A 20834-nucleotide genomic window follows, 5' to 3' on the forward strand; every position below is an offset into this window, starting at 1 on the left:
AAAGGAAACTGAGGCCCAAGGTTGCATAGCTAAAGAAGTGGTAGAGCCATATTCCACTCCAGGTCTCGCTACAAAGCCTGTGTTCTTCCAACCAGGAGACCAGGAAAAAGCTCTTAATTTCATGCATTCCTCCACAGGCACCTTGATGATACCACACCGGTGACTCAGGGGTCATGCATCTGTTCCTGACACTGCCTGCTCCCCAAGTCGCAGAACTCTGTCCTGCCCTGTGGAGCTCTATACCAGTAACTAAAACAAGGTTATAGAAGGACTGAGAAACTTGACAGGATCCCTAGTTAAGACTTCATACTAAAAATTTCCAAGTATTAACAATGGAGACTGATCCTATTGCTCAATTCCCACATGAAATTATTAGTTACCAAATTCAGACATCCTAATCTAACTATATCTCATACATCCACCTCTTTTTCATTTCACTCTAGTCAGGCCCCTCCCTGACTCTACCCAAGACTACTACAATAGCGTCCTTACAGGGATCTCCCATCTCAAATTGATGCTGTGCAACACTGTCCAATTAACTTTCTAAAATACTTCTCTGTGTCACTTCCTTAATCAAAGATCACCAGATTTTCCCTATCCCCTACAAAATAAAACACACACTTCTTATTCTAGCATTCGTGGGCTTTCATGAACTAACTCCAGGTACAATCTACTTTTCTAATCTCATCTCCCACTACTTTCCTATACAAACACTTCATGTTTCCACTAACTAGCCTGTGAAGAACCCCAGATATTTCCTTATCTATACCTCACTTTTCACTCTCATGCATTGGAGAAGGAAATGGCAACCCACTCCAGTGTTATTGCCTGGAGAATCCCAGGGACGGGGGAGCCTGGTGGGCTGCCGTCCTTGGGGCCGCACAGAGTCGGACACGACTGAAGTGACTTAGCAGTAGCATACCTCTGCTTATGTATGCTCTGCCTGGAATGCATGCCCTCCTTGCCTAACAAACATCCCATCACATCCCTGTCCTTGTTTTAAGATCCAGCTCAACTGATTCGTCATCCAAACCAAACGTGGGTCTGCCCACCTCCACAGAAAAGTCAATGTACCAAAATTGGTCTTTGTTGAAACAAAGTACAGTGTTTACTGCAAGGAAAATGGGCAGCTCATGCTCTAAAGACCTAAACTACCCCAAGCCTTTAGGGGAGGTGTTTTAAAGGCAAGGTGAGAGAAACAGTTGAGATGTTCATGATCAGCTCATGGACATCCTTGACTGGTTGATGATGACATTAACAGGGTGGTATTTCAGGAGTCAGCGTCAAAAACCTCCTGGGGTCTATGTCCTGGTGATCAACACACAATTAACTTCTTCCATCTGGTGGGGGTTTAGAATCAATAAAACACACAAGGATATGACTCAAAATATTATCTATAGCCCTTAAGGCGGAACTAGAGGTACTTTTTTTTTTTTTTTTTGAAAGCTAAACTATTATTATCTCGCATGACTGATTTGTTTCTGGATATTCTCACTTCTCATTCCATGGAACCTGCTCTTTGGTGGACATCCCTGGCAGCCCAGTGGTGAAGACTCTGCACTTCAACTGCAAGGGGCGTGGCTTCTACCCTTGGTCTCAGGCATTAAGAACCCACCTGCTGTGCGGCCAAAACAAACAAAAAAATAAACCTTTGGAACTCAGGAAAGGCCTAGGAGGCTAACGCTTTTCTCCAAACAAGAGGTGGCAGGCATAGAAGAGGTGGAGGGATCTCACCCCCGGAAGACCCTGCAGGGTCGTGCTTGGTTTCATGCATACTAAGCACTATTGGGGTTGGAAAACTGTTAAGTCACATTGCCTTTCTTTGCATGCTCAGTCAATAAGTTATATCCGACTCTTTGTGACCCCATGAACTGTAGTCCACCAGGCTCCTCTGTCATTGGGATTTCCCAGGCAAGAATACTGGAGTGGGTTGCTACTTACTTCTCCAGGGTATCTTCCCAACCCAGGGATCAAGCCCAAGTCTCTGTCGTCTCCTGCATTGGCAGATGGATTCTTTACCACTGAGCCACCTCTGCCTTCAATTAGCTTAGTCTATGTGGAGAGCCAAGCAATACATGTGTCCTTAAGAGATCCCTTGACTCTCTACCTAAACTTACTCCCATGCCAGTTTTCCCACTCCAATTAAAGATACTTCTATTCTCCTAGTTGCTTGGGTCAGAAAACTAAGGGATTCTGTTTGGTTCCTTTATTTCTCTAACTCCAAAATATTTGTGTGTGCACATATATTTATCAGTAAGTCCTTTGAATTATTTCCCAGTCCAACCGCTTTTTAACCACCCAGGTCCAGGTCACCATCATATTTTGTTTGCATTATAATAAACTTGTTTCTTTCAGTTCTTGCCTTTCCACAAGCTCTTGTCCAAATACAAGAATAGATGACATTTGAAATCAATTATACTTGTTACAAAAAATAAAAACAGAAACTTAAAAAAAGAATAAGTAAGACAGTTATTTCCTTCACAGAGTTTACACTATAATTCTAATCAGCAGAGCCTAGGTATTAATAGGAACATACATTAATTCACATTAGGGCACCCCATTCTGCAGAGTCCTGGGCTGGGCCAATCTCCCAATGTTCTTTAGAGATACAACAGAAAGCCCCCAAATCGAGGGGAGCAAAGTTTAGTGTTAATCACAGTTGAGAGATTATTGTTGAAATCCAAGGAAAGAAAAGTAGAGTAACAGAAAGTGGCAGAAAGAACATGGGCTTTAGAGTCAGACAGACCCAAATGTCAACTCTAAATCTGACGCCTATTCAGTTCCATGGCTTGAACAGCAGTCAACCAGACAATAAACATATGATGACACCAAAAATAATATGAAGCACTTGCAACTTAACCAGGCTAATAAATGGTCTAACTTTAAAAACCACTCTCAATTGATTTAGAGATGATATAGTAGAGTTAAGGAAGAGGAATTGACATTGCATAAAATTTATTTATAAATATATTTGAGGAGACACTCAAGTTTTACTGCCTCTTCAGAATGATAGTATCTAGCATTTAAGATGCTGTTTTGTTTGTTTCCCTGTCATTACTGCTGCTGCTGCTGCTGCTAAGTCGCTTCAGTCGTGTCCGACTCTGTGCGACCCCATAGATAGCAGCCCACCAGGCTCCCCCATCCCTGGGATTCTCCAGGCAAGAACACTGGAGTGGGTTGCCATTTCCTTCTCCAGCATATGAAAGGGAAAAGTCAAAGTGAAGTCGCTCAGTCGTGTGTCCGAATCCTAGCGACCCCATGGGCTGCAGCCTATCAGGCTCCTCAGTCCATGGGATTTGCCAGGCAAGAGTACTGGAGTGGGGTGCCACTGCCTTCCCTGTCATTACTCATGATCAAAATATTGCATACCTCTGAAGGTCACCAATCACATTACAGTCTCAGTGACTGAGCCACAGGTATTTTTTGAGCCAAACAACCGATCTTTACATTTTTAAAATTTTATTTGGCTGATCTTCACTGTGGCACGCGGGATCTTTCCTTGTAGTGCTCAGACTCTCTAGTTGTGGCACACAGGCTCTGGAGTGAGAGCTCAGTAGCTGCAGCATGAGGGCTTCGTTGCTCTGAGTCATCTGGGATCTTAGTTCTCTGACCAGGGGATTCTTAACCACTGGACTACCAGGGAAGCCCCTCAATTAACCAATCTTTTACAAAGTAGAAGATTTTTACAAGACAAACAAAAAGCCCAGAAAGAACTACAGTTTACAAATTGGTCTTTTTCCACCCACACCCACAGGGATCACTATGGAGAGATGAGTTTACTAAACTACCGAGGTGTCACATGGAGTCGTTGCTGAATCTCTTTCCTAAGCTGGGACTGCATTGATGCTACCTGTTGCTGGGTCAGAGCCTTGTCACAGGTCTGGTAGGTCAGTCTATAGCAGAGGCTGACCTGTTCGGTCTTTGGATGCTGAAAACGACTAAGGAATTGTATGGATATAACGGTGTCCTGGGACACTGCTCGGGCCAGAGTGTGAAACTCGACTTCATCAAATCTTTTCTTTTCATCTAACCAGAAACTAATATCATGCACATAGTATGGAGGATATAGGGAATAGCTTTTAAAGGGTTCTATTTTTCCAGGGGCAAAATTCTTCAGGAAACGACTATCAGAGGTCCACAGCATCCTCCAATCAGAGATACCCCAGACAAGCATGGCTAAGAGGTCCAAGTTCATAGACACACACACAAAACACTGGTCTTTGTGTATCACGCTTGTAGCAGATGTGGTAACAGACCCAATAATCAGGTCCTTAACACAATCTGGGCCAAAATTTTGAGACTTCACAGTAATCATATATCTTTCCCCAGTTGGTTGAAAAACAAATTCCACTGAACTGCTCCACTCAGAGCCCTCCAGCCATGTCTGGGTCAGAAGGTTGTCTAGAATGCCCTTCAGATGATCCAGTAGTGACTGAAGACAGCTATCCTTCAGATTTTTATTAAATCCAAGGATATACAAAGTCTCGTGAAATGCTGGCATTGCGAAAGGGGAGATGCAGCACCTTTGAAAGACAGGTCCACTGAGGATGTGCAGAGAACCAGGGAGAAAGTCCGGTGCTTGGATTACAGCCTGGCTGTGAACCAGAAGAGAAGGTCTAAGGCAGGCCTTGGCCTGGCCATGCGTTCCTTCATGAGCTTCTTCCTTACTGTCTCTTCTAGGGCTGTTGGGAAGGCTGAGTTCTGAAAATGACACCAGAAAGTCCTCCATGTCTTGTGTCGTCCCACTAGTCAGGGACTCAAAATCTGAGTTATCTTCATGGAGACTAACCCAAAAGGCAGTTGATAGGATGTCAGGGTTGTGGGATGTGAGAACACTGGCGTCTCCTTGTGGCAGCAAAGGGGAAGAACACTTTAGCCTTTTTAGAGGGAAAGCTTTCCCCAATTCAGCAATGAGTTTCTCATTTATGGTCTTGATAGGATGACATGAAGGTGCTTCGAGGAAGCCCCTGTTTAAACACACACAAAAATAGCTTTTAAAACTTAAAATTATAAATAGTGATAATGTAGCTAGAATTTAAAAGAATAGCTGAATTAAAAGGATTATCCTTAAGTTGATCCAGATAGGAAACAAAGAAATCATCTACTATAAAGAGAGATAGCATGTGTTTCAGAATTCTGACAGCCTATAATATACCTGAAAATATGATAATTTTTTTAAAAAATTTACTGGAGTATACTGCTACGGCTAAGTCACTTCAGTCGTGTCCGACTCTGTGTGACCCCATAGACGGCAGCCCACCAGGCTCCTCCACCCCTGGTACTCTCCAAGCAAGAACACTGGAGTGGGTTGCCATTTCCTTCTCCAATGCATGAAAGTAAAAAGTGAAAGTGAAGTTGCTCAGTCGTATCCAACTCTTAGCGACCCCATGGACTGCAGCCTACCAGGCTCCTCCATCCATGGGATTTTCCAGGCAAGAGTACTGGAGTGGGGTGCCATTTATAGTTGATTTAAAATATTGCTTTTAGTTTCACATGTACAAATCAGTTATACATATACATAGGCTGTGCTGTGCTCAGTTGTGTCTTGACTCTTTGCAGCCCCATGGACTGTAGCCCACCAGGCTCCTCTATCCAGGGGATTTTCCAGGCAAGAGTTCTGGAATGAGTTGCCATTTCCTACTCCAGAGGATCTTTCCAACCCAGGGATAGAAATCATGATTCTTGCATCTTTTGCATTAGCAGATGGATTCTTTACCACTACCACCACCTGGGAAGTCCCATATATCCACTCTTTTTTTAGATTCTTTTTCTATATAGGCCATTACAGAGTACTGAGTAGAGTTCCTTGCGCTATATAATAGGCCCTTATTAGTTATCTATTTTATATATAGAGATATGTGTAAGTCAGTCCCAATCTCCAAGTTTATACCCCTCGACCCTTTGTAACCATAAGTTTGTCTTCTACATCTGTAACTATTTGTTTTGTACCCCTTTTTTTTAGATTTCACATATAAGTGATATCATAAGATATTTGCAGATAATATGAAAATTTTTAATTATAAAGAGACTGTGTGGGCCAGATTTATAAGTATTCACAGCACAACATCATTAACAATTAATGTAGCATCCATTCAATGTATGACTGCCTGATTATTAAGTCAATTGGGATACAACTAGAGACAGAAGTTTCTGGTAAAATCAGATTACCTGTTCAGTTTTCCTACAAGTACTTCTGGTTCCAGAAAAGAAAACCACTGGCCACCCAGTTTGATCCTGGAGATTCTTGGTTGCAAACTTTCAAAGGGTAAGCTCCGGGTGAAGATATGGTTCAAGGCACCTTCTATATGAAAGGACTTATCTTGACTCCTGGCAAAACAGCAGTTATTAAGTCTGTCACTATTAAAGAAAGCAATTATTCCTAAAGGCTGAATCAAGAAACTAGCAAGAAAAAGTGTCAATGGGATTTTTTTTATCATTAGTGAGAGAGATGGAAAAAGCTGAGATCTGTTATTACCTACCTATATCCAGTGCACCTGTACCCTGGCACAGCCTCACAGTTGAAGGGATGCACATCACTTAAAATGAATCCCCCCAGAGCGGCCATAGCAACCACTTGCCAACTGTTGTGCCATTCTCTCATTGGCTTATCAGCAGGAGTCCCACCTTGTCCTCTACACAATGCCACATGGACTTCTCCGTCCTCGGCAAGCACATCTGCACAGCTAATGGGGATAAGGAAACACCAATCATTTACCAGAAACAAGTAGGAGTTAGCTGTATATACATGGTTTGTCTGTGAGATAATTAAAATCCAATCATATCTATCTGTAAAGATCTATTAAGACTTCAAACACGCAAAAAAAAGGAGCTGGAAGTAAGAATTTAAATTCAATGCTCAACTCATAACTAATATTAGTGGCTGACCAGAAAGCTATCCAGCTTCACATTTCTATTGTTCACCTATATTTCATTGAAAAGTCAATGTCTATAAAATTACTATATGTGATTCAGTGATCAGGCTGTTCTTTCCCATTTAGAAAGCTGTTCTTTTCACTCCCCTCCTGCTTGTTAAAATTTTACTTGTACTTCAAATACTAACTTAAAATACTGCCTCTGTGCAAAGTTTCATCATAACTATGTTTCATGTTTTGGTATAATAGTATAAAGCACTTTTAAGTTCACAATAATTTTATGAGGTAGTTATGTTAATATCTTCAGTTTATGGATGAGGAAGCAAAAGCAAATAAGGATCAGGTAAACAATCACAAAAACCACAAAGCTATTAAGTGGTGGGTGGGGATTTGAATGCAGATAGTTTGTCTCCTAAATTAGTTTGTACTGGCTACTATCATTTTGCGTTATCAAAAATAGGTGATCCTCCCTTTTCTGGCCCAACAGTACATGTCTGCACTTGTACTTAGCATTTAGGGTTAAATGTCTGCCTCTCCAACTAGACTGGGTTCCTTTGGAGCAACACGTTCTCTTGTAAGTCCTATTTCCCAAACTAACATGTCTGAGTGGCAATGTACATCTTAAACATTTCACTCGTGAGTGCTCAGCTCTCCTCACCTCCGGAAAAACCTGGCAAGCAGTTCCCTGTTCTTAGCTACTCCAGCTTTGCGCCCACAGTGCGGAAAGTTAAAATAAATTCGATCAAATTCTCTGTCTTGTGGTTCAAAGGCATCTGCCAGGTGGGTGCAGTCCACACGGAAGCGTACCTCATTACCTGGCATGAAATATAGACAGGAGGATGTGATAAAGCCTTGGAACGAGAGAAAAACCCTCCCCAACACGAAGTGCAAAACAGCCCAAGTCCAGGCACACAGCAGGCTGTCAATGTCCATGGGAAGATGAAGTGCGTGTGTGCTAAGCCGCTTTGGTCCAGTCAGACTCTTTGAGACCCTATGGACTGTAGCCGGCTAGGGTCCTCTGTCCATGTGATTCTCCAGGTAAGGATACTGGAGGGAGGTGCCAAGCCCTTCTCCAGGGGATCTTCCCCACCCAGGGATCTCTTAAGAACCCACATCTGTTACGACTCTTGCATAGGCAGGCGGGTGTTTTACCACTAACAGCCACCTGGGAAGCCCCGGGGAAGACCAAGAGCAACGGCCAAGTTCCCTGAATCCCCACTATTCCCATCCTTTCCACTTCGAGGGGCGCCACGGCTGGGCGGGGCTTCGTGGAGGGCGGGGCTTCGCTACCTCGATCGCGCAGGCGCTGTATGTTCTCTCGGGCCACCAGATCCCGGGCCAGGTCCGCTAAGCGCTGGGGACAGGTGGCGGTTAGACTCGTGTTTGGATCCAGGGTCTCACTCAGAGCGACGGCAAAAGAGAAATTCCCTTCCCCAACCAACAGGAGGCGCCGCGGGGCCATGGCCCCCACGTGCTCCCGTCTCAAGTTCTTCGAGGCGCTCTTTTTTTTACGTCACTTCCTTCGCGATTCTTTTGTGGCCCCACCTCTTCACGCGTAGCTGGTTGATGACGCGTCACAGCGTCTGGTTGTCTTGACAAACTGGGGCGGGGACGTCCGGAGTAGGAAAATAGCCATGAAAGCAAGAGCGAGACCCCGGCCACCCAATCCCCTCACTCCCTCACCCCATCGGAAGTGTTAAATGCTTTTGAGCCCAAGGGCGGCCCTGAGCGACTTCAAAGCCTGAGGCTTTGAGGAGTCACTGGCTTCGCGGGGTTGGGGGTGGGGGGTGGGGGGTGGGGGGTGGGGGGTGGGGGGGTGTTCAGACAGGTCGAAGTGAGTTCTGAGTGAACGAAGCAGGGCCAGGCTGAGGCCGAGGAGAGATGGTGCTGTGTTCTGCATCCTGACTCAGAGGATTTTGTAACAGCCTTCATCTCATCTGAAATGACTGCAACCGATTATCATTGTTATTCGGAGTTTTTCCAGGTGCTTCTTTCCGCTACCTTTTATGCATTGAAGAAGTGTTGAGTGTTATACCCCAGGCCTATGAAGGCTGTTCGATATGTGGAGGAACAGGATGTGGCCTATGACTTCTCTGAGCTTGTAATGTGGTGGAGGATGCACGGCAAAAGAGACAATTCTGATTTAGTGAGATGCAGTACTATAAATGGAGTAATTAAGGTCGCTGAGGAACACACTGAAGGGGACCAAGTTTGGGGATGAAGTGGAAAGATTTTGTGGATGAAGTGCACCTGAGTTGAAAGCTAAGGGGAGTGGGAGGGACTACACCTTACCTGAGTCAGGAGGACTGAAAAGGCAGAAGTAACAATAAATGCAAAAGCATGATGGGAGAACACAGTAGCTGAGTTTGACTGAAATGTGATTTGAGGGAGAGTGGATAACAGATGAGACTGAAAAGCAGAGACCAGTTCATATAGGCATTTTTTTTACAGCCTGAACCTTATTCTGAAAACAGTGGCCAGCCACTGAAAGATTTTTAAGTAGAAGATGACACGATTAGATTTTCATTTTAAAAAATTCTGCTTTCCTATGGAGAAAGAATAGAAGAAGAACAGGTTGGTGGCAAGGAGTCCAGATAGAAGGTTACTGCAGTAATGGAGACTAGGGCTGATAGTGATCTGAATTGAAACTTGGTAGTGGAGATGGAGGGTAGGTAGTGCACTGATTCAAAAATCAACAAGACCTAGCATTCTTGCCTGGAGAATCCCAGGGATGCGGGAACCTGGTGGGCTGCCGTCTATGAGGTCACACAGAGTCAGACACGATTGAAGCGACTTAGCAGCAGCAGCAGCAGCAGCAGCAGTGATTGAATAGATGTAAGGGAGTTCAAAGACAGACCAAGAGTCAAACATAAGCCCCAGTTTTCAGGTTTGGACAACTTAAGTGGGTGGGGATGTCTATCCTTAACAGCCCCAGGGACAATGTCATCTGAGTACTTGGCCTGAGGACTTTGTGGGACCAACTGCTCTTAGTCGTCATGCTGTTTGTTGACATAAGTGCATGCATCTGTCTTCACAAAGGCCCATGATGTGCGGGCAGTTACCTTTAAACTTAGTGTTGGCTTTATCTCTAGCTGTGGAAAGGTGGGTGGGTGATGACTACCAAATCATGGCCAGCTGGTGATCTGGGCGATCTAAATTCTTCCTTTGCCTGGAGAACTGGGAAGGCCAGGTTTAGTGTCATCTCTTGTTTTAAAGAATATGGAACGTCAGAGTAAGGTTTGCTGTTACTCTGCTATAAAATCTTCAGACACAAGCTCTTCAACTTCAAAGTATTCATCTTCAGAGAAGGTATTGTCTTGCTCCTAAGCCAAGGGACCAGACTGAACATTTAACCAAAGTTAGAAATGGTTAGGCTTTTGATTCCTTAACAAAAAAATTGAAATTCTGACATTGGTCATCTTGTATGTGCAAATTACTATTGATTGGGAGGGTATACAGAGGGAGAGGGTGCAGTAATGAAAAAGCAACAAGTCTTGTCCTCAAGGGATGCGTGTTTCAGTTTAAAAGATTCCACACTTCCTTGAAGAACTCTAACGTGGTATAAAGTTATGGATATATAAAAGCGTGAAGATAAAGTTCTGTGTGAGACAATTGAGAGAAGTTAACTTGAGGTAAGGCATCATGAAAAGGGAACGCTGTATCCTAAGATATGGCATTTGAGCTGGGCCCAAAGGAAGGAAACCATCATTTCTTGATCGTTGATCTGTCGTATTATCTAGTTATCCAGCTCTCACTTCTCTCTCTTCTCTTTGAAGATAGCAGTACTTAGTCCTTAAATTCTTACACCTCAAAATCACCAGAATATTTTCTAGTTCTCCAGTAGTATTAGGATACTGAAGTTCTCTTGCCTTCTGAGGGAGGGGGTGCATTTAATCTATTTAGTCATCTACTACTGCTGATTGAGAGGGTAGGTCAAAGGATTTATGAACTTGGAAGGAAACAGGATGACAATTATTAAACTGAGAGGAAAGACTAGATCTTTAGAAGGTGTACTTATGCATCGCCAAGGACAAGAAAGGGATGGGGATGTGTTTTCTGCTCTCTGGTTTGTGCAACAAACTTTTCTATTGCCACATTTTCCCAGAGACAGGTCCTCGCCTGTTTCCTTACAAACCCGCACTATGGCAGCCTCATTAATGCAGATGGCCATGCTGAAGTGTGGACGGACTGGAATAATATGTCCAAGTTTTTCCAGTATGGATGGAGATGCAACACTAATGAAGATGCCTATTCAAACCGTACCCTGATGGGCAACTGGAACCAGGAAAGATATGACCTAAAGAATATCGTGCAGCCAAAACCCTTGCCTTCCCAGGTAATTGAACTTTCTCTTCTTTGTTTTCTTCTGTTAGCAAAAGAAATAACAATGGCCATTTGAGAAACAGGAATCTGATAACTTCCAATGCTGAGATCTTTCAGGCTTCTGTTCAGTGAATGGTTGGAAGAGGGCAACAGTCCTCAGGTGGAACACTTATCCCACTTTACTATCAAGCTGAATATTATGCTATTGTAAGGCTTCCCAGGTGGCTCGGTGGTAAAGAATCTGCCTGCCAGGCAGGAGACGCGGGTTCAGTCCCTGGGTCGGGAAGATACCCTGAAGAAGGAAATGGCAACCCACTCTAGTATTCTTGCCTGGGAAATCCCATGGACATGGGAGCCTGGCGGGCTATAGCCCATCAGGTTACAAAGAGTTGGACACAACTTAGCTACTAAACAACCACAAGATAATAAAAGGATGAGTATCATGCTTTTTCTCTTGCTTTTCTTTGGACTTTATTAGTCTACAGAAATATTTATATAATGTCTTCTAATTCAGGTTAGTTTCTCCTCTGGTCCCTGCCAGCTAGATTTGTCATTTATCTTCATCTTGCCCTGAAATCTCCTAAAAAAACAGACGCAGGATATAAAGATTGGTAGGATATAGGTTAATGACATGTGTAGATCTCTAGCCAAGCTAAAATATTACAGAGCCTGCTAGAATTTATTTATGCCATTGTGTCCTTTATTTCTCAGCTTTGGCTATAGACTCCTATATTTTGAAACTACTACCTTTTCTTTCCAGTTTGGACACTACTTTGAAACAACATATGATACAAGCTACAACAACAGAAGGCCACTTTCAACCCATAGTAGGTGACCTATTCTTTTTAATTCTTATAGCCTCAGGAGGAACACAAAGAAAACTTAAAAGAGTGAATGATTTCTCTCTTTCCTCAGCTCTGGCAGGTTTCACTGTATATTCGCTCAGAAATAACGAAGAGATTACTTACTAAGACTCCTCTTTTCTATTCCCTCAGGGTTTAAGCGAGAGCCTCACTGGTTCCCAGGACATCAACCTGAGCTGGTTCCTCCTCCATACAAATGCACAGAAAAGTCAACTTACATGAGTAGTTATTCAAAGCCTCAAACTGATCATCACTCTGTGTGTGTGTGGAATCCTAGTAACTGCCGGTTTCAGAGTCCATGATTCTAAGAATAAGTTTCATTTTTCCAGTGTAGAATGTAGGAGGGAGCCCATTCTAAGCACAACTAAGAATTTAGCTGACTGTAGCACAGTTTTACTCTCTGAATAAATAAAGCCCAACAAATATTCTCTACCCCCACTTTTTTAAACCAAGATTTCAATGTCAAATTTAAGTACATTTACTCTTAGTCTACATTACAGGTGTTGTAGGACAGCATTGCAAAGAGTTATTTCTTTCAAATCTACAGCCACTTCGCTCTTCCTGCCTTGCATGAAGGGCAGAGCTGCAAAATCCATCCTGACTGAGGCTACATTTGGCTAGGTGCTTTCTGGATGTGAGCCTGGTAGTCATGGTCAGATAAGTTATATTGACTGTCACCCTCTTAAGGACTAGAAGAAGAAATATAACTATTTTTATTAATATGGAAAATTTGAAACATAAAAAACTAGACAGAATAGTATAATGAACTCACATATACCATTACCCAGCTTCAACAATCGATGACCAAGCTTATCTATCCCTATTTACTTTCTCTATTTTTAAATTTTTCTCTGAAGTTATATAATTTCATCTATAAATATTTCAGTTTACATCTGAAAAAGATAAAGACTGTCAATTGTTGACTCCCTGACAAAGATAGCCAAAGAAAACTGCTGATCAGACAAAGCTGAGTTGTTTATTAAACCTGTGACAAGGAATAACCTCAGCTTGACACAATCTTGGTAATAATTCAGAAAGGTGATGTTAGGGTAGGATACTTTTAGGAATTTGGGATGACTCAGCCAGTTTAAGATGGGTCTTTCATTGTGAGGAACTGACTACAATTGAGAAAAGATTGTGAATACTTTAGGGTTGGTGAACACTCAGAGGCAATAGTCTTAACATCAGTACTTTCCTTTTTTTTTTTTTTAAATCTCCTATTAAAGATGACAATGTAATATATGGGAACTGTCTCTCATATATTATCTCCCAAACCTTCATTATTTTTTGAAACAGGTATGAATATGGAATTTATGTTGTACATGATGTTAGGTAGTGACTAAGTTTTGTTTATTTCTGTATGGCTATCCAGTTGTCCCCATATTAGTTATTAAAAAGACCATACTTTCTTCACTGCTCTTCAAAGCCATTTTTAATATAAATCAGCTATCTGTGTATACTTAGGTCTGTTTCTGGGCTCTCTATTATATTCTATTAGCCTAACTGTTGTTTTTTATTTAATCCCATCTTAGCTATAATGCCTTAATTACCTCACTATCTTAATTATGATAATTGTATAAGTCTTAACATCCGGTAGATCAAATCATTTTAGTTTGTCTTTCTGCAAGAGTATCATCTATTTTTGACCCTTGGCATTTCCATGTAAATTTTAGAATCAATTTGCCAAGTTCCACAAAAAGATAGTTAGGATGTTGATGGAAATTGCATTCTATTGTTTGACCAACTATAGAATTTGAATTATTATCTCTTATTAATATTAATAATTCATTGGTGTATATTTTGCAGTATGATTATTTTATAGACACGTTTTAAGTTTATATGTTATGTGTCTATCCTACTCCCTAAGTATCCAGTGCATTTTTATTGTGCTAAAATATAACATAAAATGTGCCATTTTAACTGTTTTTACATATACAATTCAGTGGCATTAAATACACACACAGTGTTGTGCAACCATCACCACCAGTTCCAGAACTTTTTCATCATTACAAACTGAAACTCTATACCAGTTAAGCAACAATTCCTCATTCCCCTCTTCTCCTGTCCCTGGTGACCTCTATTCTATTTTCTGTCTCTATGAATTTGCCTGTTCTAGGTACCTCATATAAGTGGAATCATACAGTATTTTTCTTTTGTCTCTGGTTTATTTCACTTCGGTTGTTTTCAAGTTTCATCCATGTTACAGCATGTGTCCTTTCTAAGACTTCCATTGGATTATGCCACATTTTGCTTCTCTGGTCACTTGTTAGTAGACACTTGGGTTGTTTTCATCTTTTGGGTCTTGTGGATGCTGCTGCCATGAACTCTGCTATGCTGTGTGTGCGCTTAGTCGCTTAGTATTGTCTGACTCTTTGCGACTCCATGGACTGCAGCCCGCCAGGCTCGTCTGCCCATGGTGACTCTCCAGACAAAGTGGGTTGCCATGCCCTCCTCCAGGAGATCTTCTCAACCCAGGGATCGAACCCAGGTGTGTCCCGCATTGCAGGTGGATTGGATTCTTTACCAGAAGAATCCCTGAGCCACCAGGGAAGCTATGAACATTGGTGCACAGATACTTGTTTAAATCCCTGCTTTAGATTATTTTGGGCATATACTCATAAGTGGAATTGCTGGATCATATGGTAATTCTATTTAACAGTTTGGAAATGCCACAGTTTCCCATAGTGGCTGCACTTTTTTACATTCCCACCCGTAATGAATACACAAGGGTTTCAGTTTCCCCACATCATTACCAACACATGTTTTCTGGTGTTTTGTTTGTTTTCACTTTAGAATAGCCATCCTAGTGGGTGTAAAATGGCCTCTCATGGTTTTGATTTGTGTTTTCCTAATGGCTAGTGGTCTTGAGCATCTTTTCATGTGCTTTTCAGTTATTTGTATGTTGTCTGTGAAGAAATGTTTATTCAAGTTCTTTGTTCAATTTTTGAATAATTTTATTTATTTTGGGGCTGCGCTGGGTCTTGGGTCTTTGTTGCTGCACAGGCTTTTCTGTAGTTGCAATGAGCAGGGGCTACTGTTTAGTTGCAGTGCACAGTCTTCTCATTGCAGCGGATTCTCTTGTTGCTGAGCACAGGCTCTACGACACATGGGCTTCAGTAGCTGCAGTGCAACGGCTCAGTAGTGCGATTCCCGGGCTCTAGAGTACTGGCTCAATATCTGTGGTGCACAGGCTTAGCTGTTCCACAGCATGTAGGGGTCTTCCCAGACAAGAGATTGAACCTGTGTCTCCTGCATTGGCAGGCAGATTCTTTACCACTGCTTTTCTCATTTTTGAACTGGGTTCTTTGCTTTCTGTTGTTGAATTGTAGGTGTTCTTTATATATCTTTATATATTTTGGATATTAATCTCTAATCAACTACTATATGATTTGTAAATATCACTCTGTGGGTTCTTTCATTCCCTTGTTAGTGTCCTCTGATATATAAAAGTTTTCCATTTTGATGAAGTTGAGTTTATCTGGTTTTTTTTTTTTCATTGCCTAAACTTTTGGTGTCATATCCAGTAAATCATTGCTAAAGTCAGTGTCGTGAAACTTTGTGTATGTTTTCTTCTAAGCTCTTATGATTAGGTGTTTGATTCTCTTTGAGTTAATTTTTGTGTATTATGTAAGGTAAGGGTCTAACTTCATTCTTTTGCAGGTGGATATACAGTTTTCTCAGCACCATGTGTTGAAAATGCTGTCCTTTTCTTGTTAAATGGTCTTGATATGTTTGTCAATGATCATTTGACTATATGTGTGAGGGATTATTTCTGGGCTCTCTATTCTTTTCCTTGGTCTATGTCTGTCTTTATGCTAATACCACATTTTAAAAATTATTGTAGTTTTGTAATAAGCTTTGAAATCAGAAAGTGTGAATCTTCCAAGTTTGTTCCTCGTTTTCAAGATGGTTTTGTCTATTTCAGGGTCCTTTGAGATCTCATGTGAATTTTAGGGTGGAATTTTCTACCTCTGCAAAAAATATGTTGGAATTTGATAAGAACTGCTTTGAATCTGTAGGTCACTTTAGCTAGTATTAATTTCTTAACAGTATTAAGCCTTCCAATCCATGAACATAGATGACTTTCCATTTCTGTCTTCTTTACTTTAGCAATATCTTTTACTTTTTAATGTACAAGTTTTTTGCCTCCTTAGTTGAAGTTATTCTATGTATTTTATTCTTTTTGATGCTCCTATAAATGAAATTGTTTTCTTAGTTTCCTTTTTTATTATTCATTGTTAGTGTATAGAAATGCAACTGATTTGTATGTGTTGGTTGTATATCCTGCAATATTGCTAAACTTATTAGTTCTAATGATTTTTTTGGTGAAATCTTTAGGGTTTTATGCATGTATGATCTTGTCTTTTGTAAATAGAGACAGTTCTGCTTTTTTCTTTCCAATTTAGATGCTTTTCTTTTTCTTGCCTAATTAATTGCTCTGGCTAGAGCTTGCAAAAATATATGAGAAGTGGTGAAAGTAGATATCCCTGTCTTGATCCTCATCTTAGAAGAAAGACTTTAAATCTTCACCATTGAGTATGATGTTGGTTATGGGTTTTTCATATCAGGTTGAGGTAATTTCCTGAAACCTGTGGCTGAATTCATCATCTTCAGTCTCAAACTTTTCCTTCTTATATATTTCATGTCTTGGTGAATTCCATAGTTTTCTTTTATGTGTCTTAACTATTCTTTCTTATTTTTAATATTAATATATTGCATAAGTTGTTCACACAGTTGTTAAAAACAGAAAGCAAGGAATTATTTTATATCCCTCTTTCTCATCCTTCCCATTCAAACAGACACCAAGCCCTATAAATTCTGTCCACACATTATGTCTTGATCATGTCCCTCTTTTTTAACTTTTATTTTATGTTGGCATATAGCCAACTAACAATGTTGTGATAGTTTCAGGTGGACAGCAAAGGGACTCAGCCATACCATTCTTCCTCAAGCTCCCCTCCCATCCAGGAGGGGAGCTGCCACATGACATTGAGCAGAGTTCCCTGTGCTATCATGTCCCTCTTTTTTACATCTCTGTCACCTTTACCATATTCCACTTTCCCATTATTTCTTACTCTTGCCCTTTTGGTGATCTCTCTATTTTCTATTTCAGTCCCTATTTTTCAATCACTATACCACTCCCAGATTGAGTGTAAAAATGCAGGGTTGATCATGCTACTCACTTGGTTAAAATTTTTCACCGGCTTGTATAGCCTTCAGAATACATTTCAAACTCCTTAGCCATGTTTTCTCTACTCTCTGACTCTTCCTTCATCTGCCACATTCCCTCTCCAGTGCTCCTGCCTAGGCACTTCATGTTGTTCTCCCTTCTAGATGCATTTTCTTCCCTCTTAACCTTGCTAAGCCCTATAAACCTATAAAGAAATCAGTGAGGCACCCACTTGGATGGCTATGACCAAACAGATAGATAACGATAATTGTTGGTGAGGATATTGAGAAATCAAAACCCACATACACTGCTGGTGGGAATTTTAAGTGGGCAGCTGCCTTGGAATATAGTCTCAAAAGGCTAGATGGAAAGTTATATATAATCCAGCAGTTCCACTCCTAGACATGTACTCAAGAAAAATGAAGATATATGTCCACACAAAAACTAGTACATGACTGTTCATAACAGCATTACTCATAATAGAAAAAAAGTGGAAGTAACTCAAATGTCTATCAACTGATGAATAGGTAAATAAAATGCAGTAGATCCATGTAAGGAAATATTGTTTATCAATAAAAATGAGTGAAGTGTTGATACATGCAACCATCTGGAGGGAATTTCAGAATATTCTGCTAAGTGAAAGAAGCTAGTCACAAAGTGCTAGATATTGTATTATTCCACTATATTAATTGTCCAAGTATATAGAGACAGAAAGTAGATTAAAGGATGCTTAGGGCTTGAGGGATGGGCATTGGAGGGTGATAAGTTACCATTTTGGCTAATGAAATATCCTAAAATTGATTGTGGTGATGGATACACAACTATGAATACAAATAAATCATTAAATTATGTGCTTTCAATGGGTGAATAGTATAGTAAGTAACTAGTATCTCAATAAAGCTGTTATATAATTTTGGTCAGGGATAATTGTCTCCAAGATTCCTTTTTTAAAATTTTTATTTGTTTATTTTCAATTGGAGGATAATTGCTTTACAATATATTAGTTTCTACCATACAGCAACATGAATCAGTCATGGGTATATGCCCCCTCGCTCTTGAACCTCCCTCCCTCCTCCCACCCCATCCCATCCCTCTAGGTTGTCACAGAGCTCCCTGCATCATACAGCAAATTCCCACTAGCTATCTGTTTGACATGTGGTAATGTATATGTCTCACTGTTACTGTTTGAATTTGTTCCTCCCTCTCCTTCCCCCACTGTGCCCACAAGTCTGTTCTCTATGTCTGGTCTCTGTTGTTGCAGGATTCCTTCTATGTCCAAGGTAGGTAATCCTTTTAAGGGTCCCCGGAGCAGACATTTTGAGTGGACATCATAGAATCTTGAAAAGGTGTGTCTTTTTGTGTGCCCCCCTTCCCCTCTTGTATTAGGGCAAAAAATATGTGTTATTTTTATAGCTAGCACATAGTACGGACTCAAATAATTGTTGAATGGTAATTGTAAATCTTCAGATCAAAGATCAAATCCAGGGTAATATTCAAATAAAACGTGAAGTTTCAAATAGAAAAGGATTTTTCTACGCACGAACATGTGTATCATTCCCAAACCATTAGGCAAAACTTCCATTTGGTTTCTGAGTGGAAACCAAACCAAATTTATATATCTTATTGAAATTATATATATCTACTATATACCCATTTCCCAAATTTATTCTTTAAAAATGATAGTTTAAAAAAAAGGTAAAGTACTTAACACAGTGCACACCTAATAGTAAGTGCTTAATAAATGTTAGCTAATATTAACAAAATAAATGCTAATTAAAATTGCCTCAACAAACTTCTGGCATAATTCAGACATAGAGAATGAAGTAAAATTATGGATGAGCTAACTATAAAACTGGAGAAGGCAATGGCACCCCACTCCAGTACTCATGCCTGGAAAATCCCATGGGCGGAGGAGCCTGGAAGGCTGCAGTCCATGGGGTCCCTGAGGATTGGACACAACTGAGCAACTTCACTTTCACTTTCACGCATTGGAAAAGGAAATGGCAACCCACTCCGGTGTTCTTGCCTGGAGAATCCCAGGGACGGGGGAGCCTGGTGGGCTGCCGTCTATGGAGTTGCACGGAGTCGGACACGACTGAAGTGACTTAGCAGCAACTATAAAACTAAAGAAAAAAATCCCTCAAATATGCTGGCCTAGAAAAGTCCTATGCTAATAACAGTGAACAAACAGCTATAGCAAAACATGTGGTCTGAAAAAGAATAACAATATAAAGGGTAGAGTAAATTGTTAAAAGAATAACAATAAAAAAGGCAACCCTGTACAAATTTGTCAGGAACATAAATATTATACTCTAAGAGACAAAGTATGATTCATTTAAGATCAAATCATTATTTCTGCTTGAGATATTTGGTAATATACACTAAAATGATTAAAGATGACACTTGGTTTCCAGAGCATTTTTCTGTTTTTCACACTGTTTAATTCAGCCTCCATCAGTTAAGGTGTTTTTGCATACCAGTAACATAAACCCCCCCTCAAAATAAATTAGACAAAAATGAGACATAATACATTCTGAAGTAAGGAAGCTCTAGAGTTCACCAGTTTAGCAATTCAGTGACCCATCAAGGTCTCGGAGCCTTACCATCCTCCTGCTTAGCCATCATCAGTTATCATGGATGCTCCCTCATAGTTTCAAGATGGCTACAGCAATCTATCATTCTTATGCTCCAACATGGAGAGGAATAAAATTAATCTCTTTCTCTCTGTCCCATCTCTCTCACTCGCCCTTCCCTCCCTCACTCTCTCTTTTTGGATAATCTTTTTAAAAGGTGAAAAGTTTTGCTATAAGTATCTCCTGCAAATTCTCCCCTCCCCCCCGCCCCCCACATTGGCCATAATTGGGTCGTAGCCCTTTCAAGACTAATCTCGACAGAAGGAAGAGAGTTTCCATGGTTGATCTGGGTGGAGCTTGAGTGAACCTTTCATTCTTCTGAAGCACATGGCTAGGAAGAATATAGTGGATACCTAAACCAATCTGGGGTTCTGTTGGCCAGACTGAAGGTGGTATATAGGCTACTTAGGTACCAACAGTGTCTACTAAAGAGCCATAAAAATTGGCTCTAAGTGTAGAGAAATCTGACTTCTGGCTAGATCATAGCATTTCAGACCCATCGGGGAGCTGTTTTTTTAAGAGGAAACATTTTGAACCTACATAAATTTGCAATGTATATTGTCCTAGCTCCACACTCCTGCATCTTGAAAACTTCGGCAATTGTTTCACATATCTTATTTTAGCAGCATGGCCAGTCCCCAAATGGTAGGTTCTGTAAAGAAAAGAATCCTTGTGAGAAATCAGAAATCAACTGCAAGTGACTGCAGGAAAAATGAGTTGTTTATAAACATTTATGGCATCACTGACTCGATGGATGCGAGTCTGAGTGAACTCCGGGAGTTGGTGATGGACAGGGAGGCCTGGCGTGCTGCGATTCATGGGGTCGCAAAGAATCGCACACGACTGAGCGACTGAACTGAACTGATACCAGGGCTACTTTCATTCATTGAATCAGAAATTTGTCTAGACTCACAAAAGTGAAGCAGAGGTATTATTGTAAAGTAGTATGTCTTTCTTTGGGCTTCCATGGTGG

General features: G+C 40.9%; 2 protein-coding genes across 2 annotated transcripts; one reads left to right on the forward strand and one right to left on the reverse strand.

The window, feature by feature from the left end:
* Positions 1 to 3784: 3784 nt before the first annotated feature.
* Positions 3785 to 8353, reverse strand: FDXACB1 (ferredoxin-fold anticodon binding domain containing 1). Its single transcript, XM_052653255.1, has 5 exons — positions 8163 to 8353; positions 7531 to 7687; positions 6480 to 6683; positions 6169 to 6327; positions 3785 to 4967 (listed from the first exon to the last, which is right to left on the reverse strand). The coding sequence occupies exons 1-5, from the start codon at positions 8332 to 8334 to the stop codon at positions 3785 to 3787; spliced, it is 1875 nt and encodes a 624-aa protein (XP_052509215.1). The 5' UTR covers positions 8335 to 8353.
* A 461-nt stretch (positions 8354 to 8814) lies between these two features.
* On the forward strand, positions 8815 to 12360 carry CFAP68 (cilia and flagella associated protein 68). The gene is made up of 4 exons (XM_052653353.1): positions 8815 to 8856; positions 10978 to 11208; positions 11956 to 12022; positions 12191 to 12360. Exons 1-4 carry the CDS (start codon positions 8815 to 8817, stop codon positions 12358 to 12360), a joined length of 510 nt encoding a protein of 169 aa, XP_052509313.1.
* Positions 12361 to 20834: the final 8474 nt, after the last annotated feature.

The sequence above is a fragment of the Budorcas taxicolor genome, chromosome 15, assembly GCF_023091745.1.
Source record: "Budorcas taxicolor isolate Tak-1 chromosome 15, Takin1.1, whole genome shotgun sequence".
In the NCBI taxonomy this organism is placed as follows: Eukaryota; Metazoa; Chordata; class Mammalia; order Artiodactyla; family Bovidae; genus Budorcas; species Budorcas taxicolor.

Bases quoted from the DNA above. Each gene is read 5' to 3' on its own strand.
- CFAP68 (XM_052653353.1), top strand. From the start codon at position 8,815: ATGACTGCAACCGATTATCATTGTTATTCGGAGTTTTTCCAG. The intron at 8,857-10,977 runs GTGCTTCTTTCC...ACATTTTCCCAG, and splicing joins GTTATTCGGAGTTTTTCCAG to AGACAGGTCCTCGCCTGTTT. The intron at 12,023-12,190 runs GTAGGTGACCTA...CTATTCCCTCAG, and splicing joins AAGGCCACTTTCAACCCATA to GGTTTAAGCGAGAGCCTCAC.
- FDXACB1 (XM_052653255.1), bottom strand. From the start codon at position 8,334: ATGGCCCCGCGGCGCCTCCTGTTGGTTGGGGAAGGGAATTTCTCTTTT. The intron at 6,684-7,530 runs GTGAGGAGAGCT...TATCCCCATTAG, and splicing joins CTTGCCAGGTTTTTCCGGAG to CTGTGCAGATGTGCTTGCCG. The intron at 6,328-6,479 runs GTAGGTAATAAC...CTGTTTTGCCAG, and splicing joins TACAGGTGCACTGGATATAG to GAGTCAAGATAAGTCCTTTC.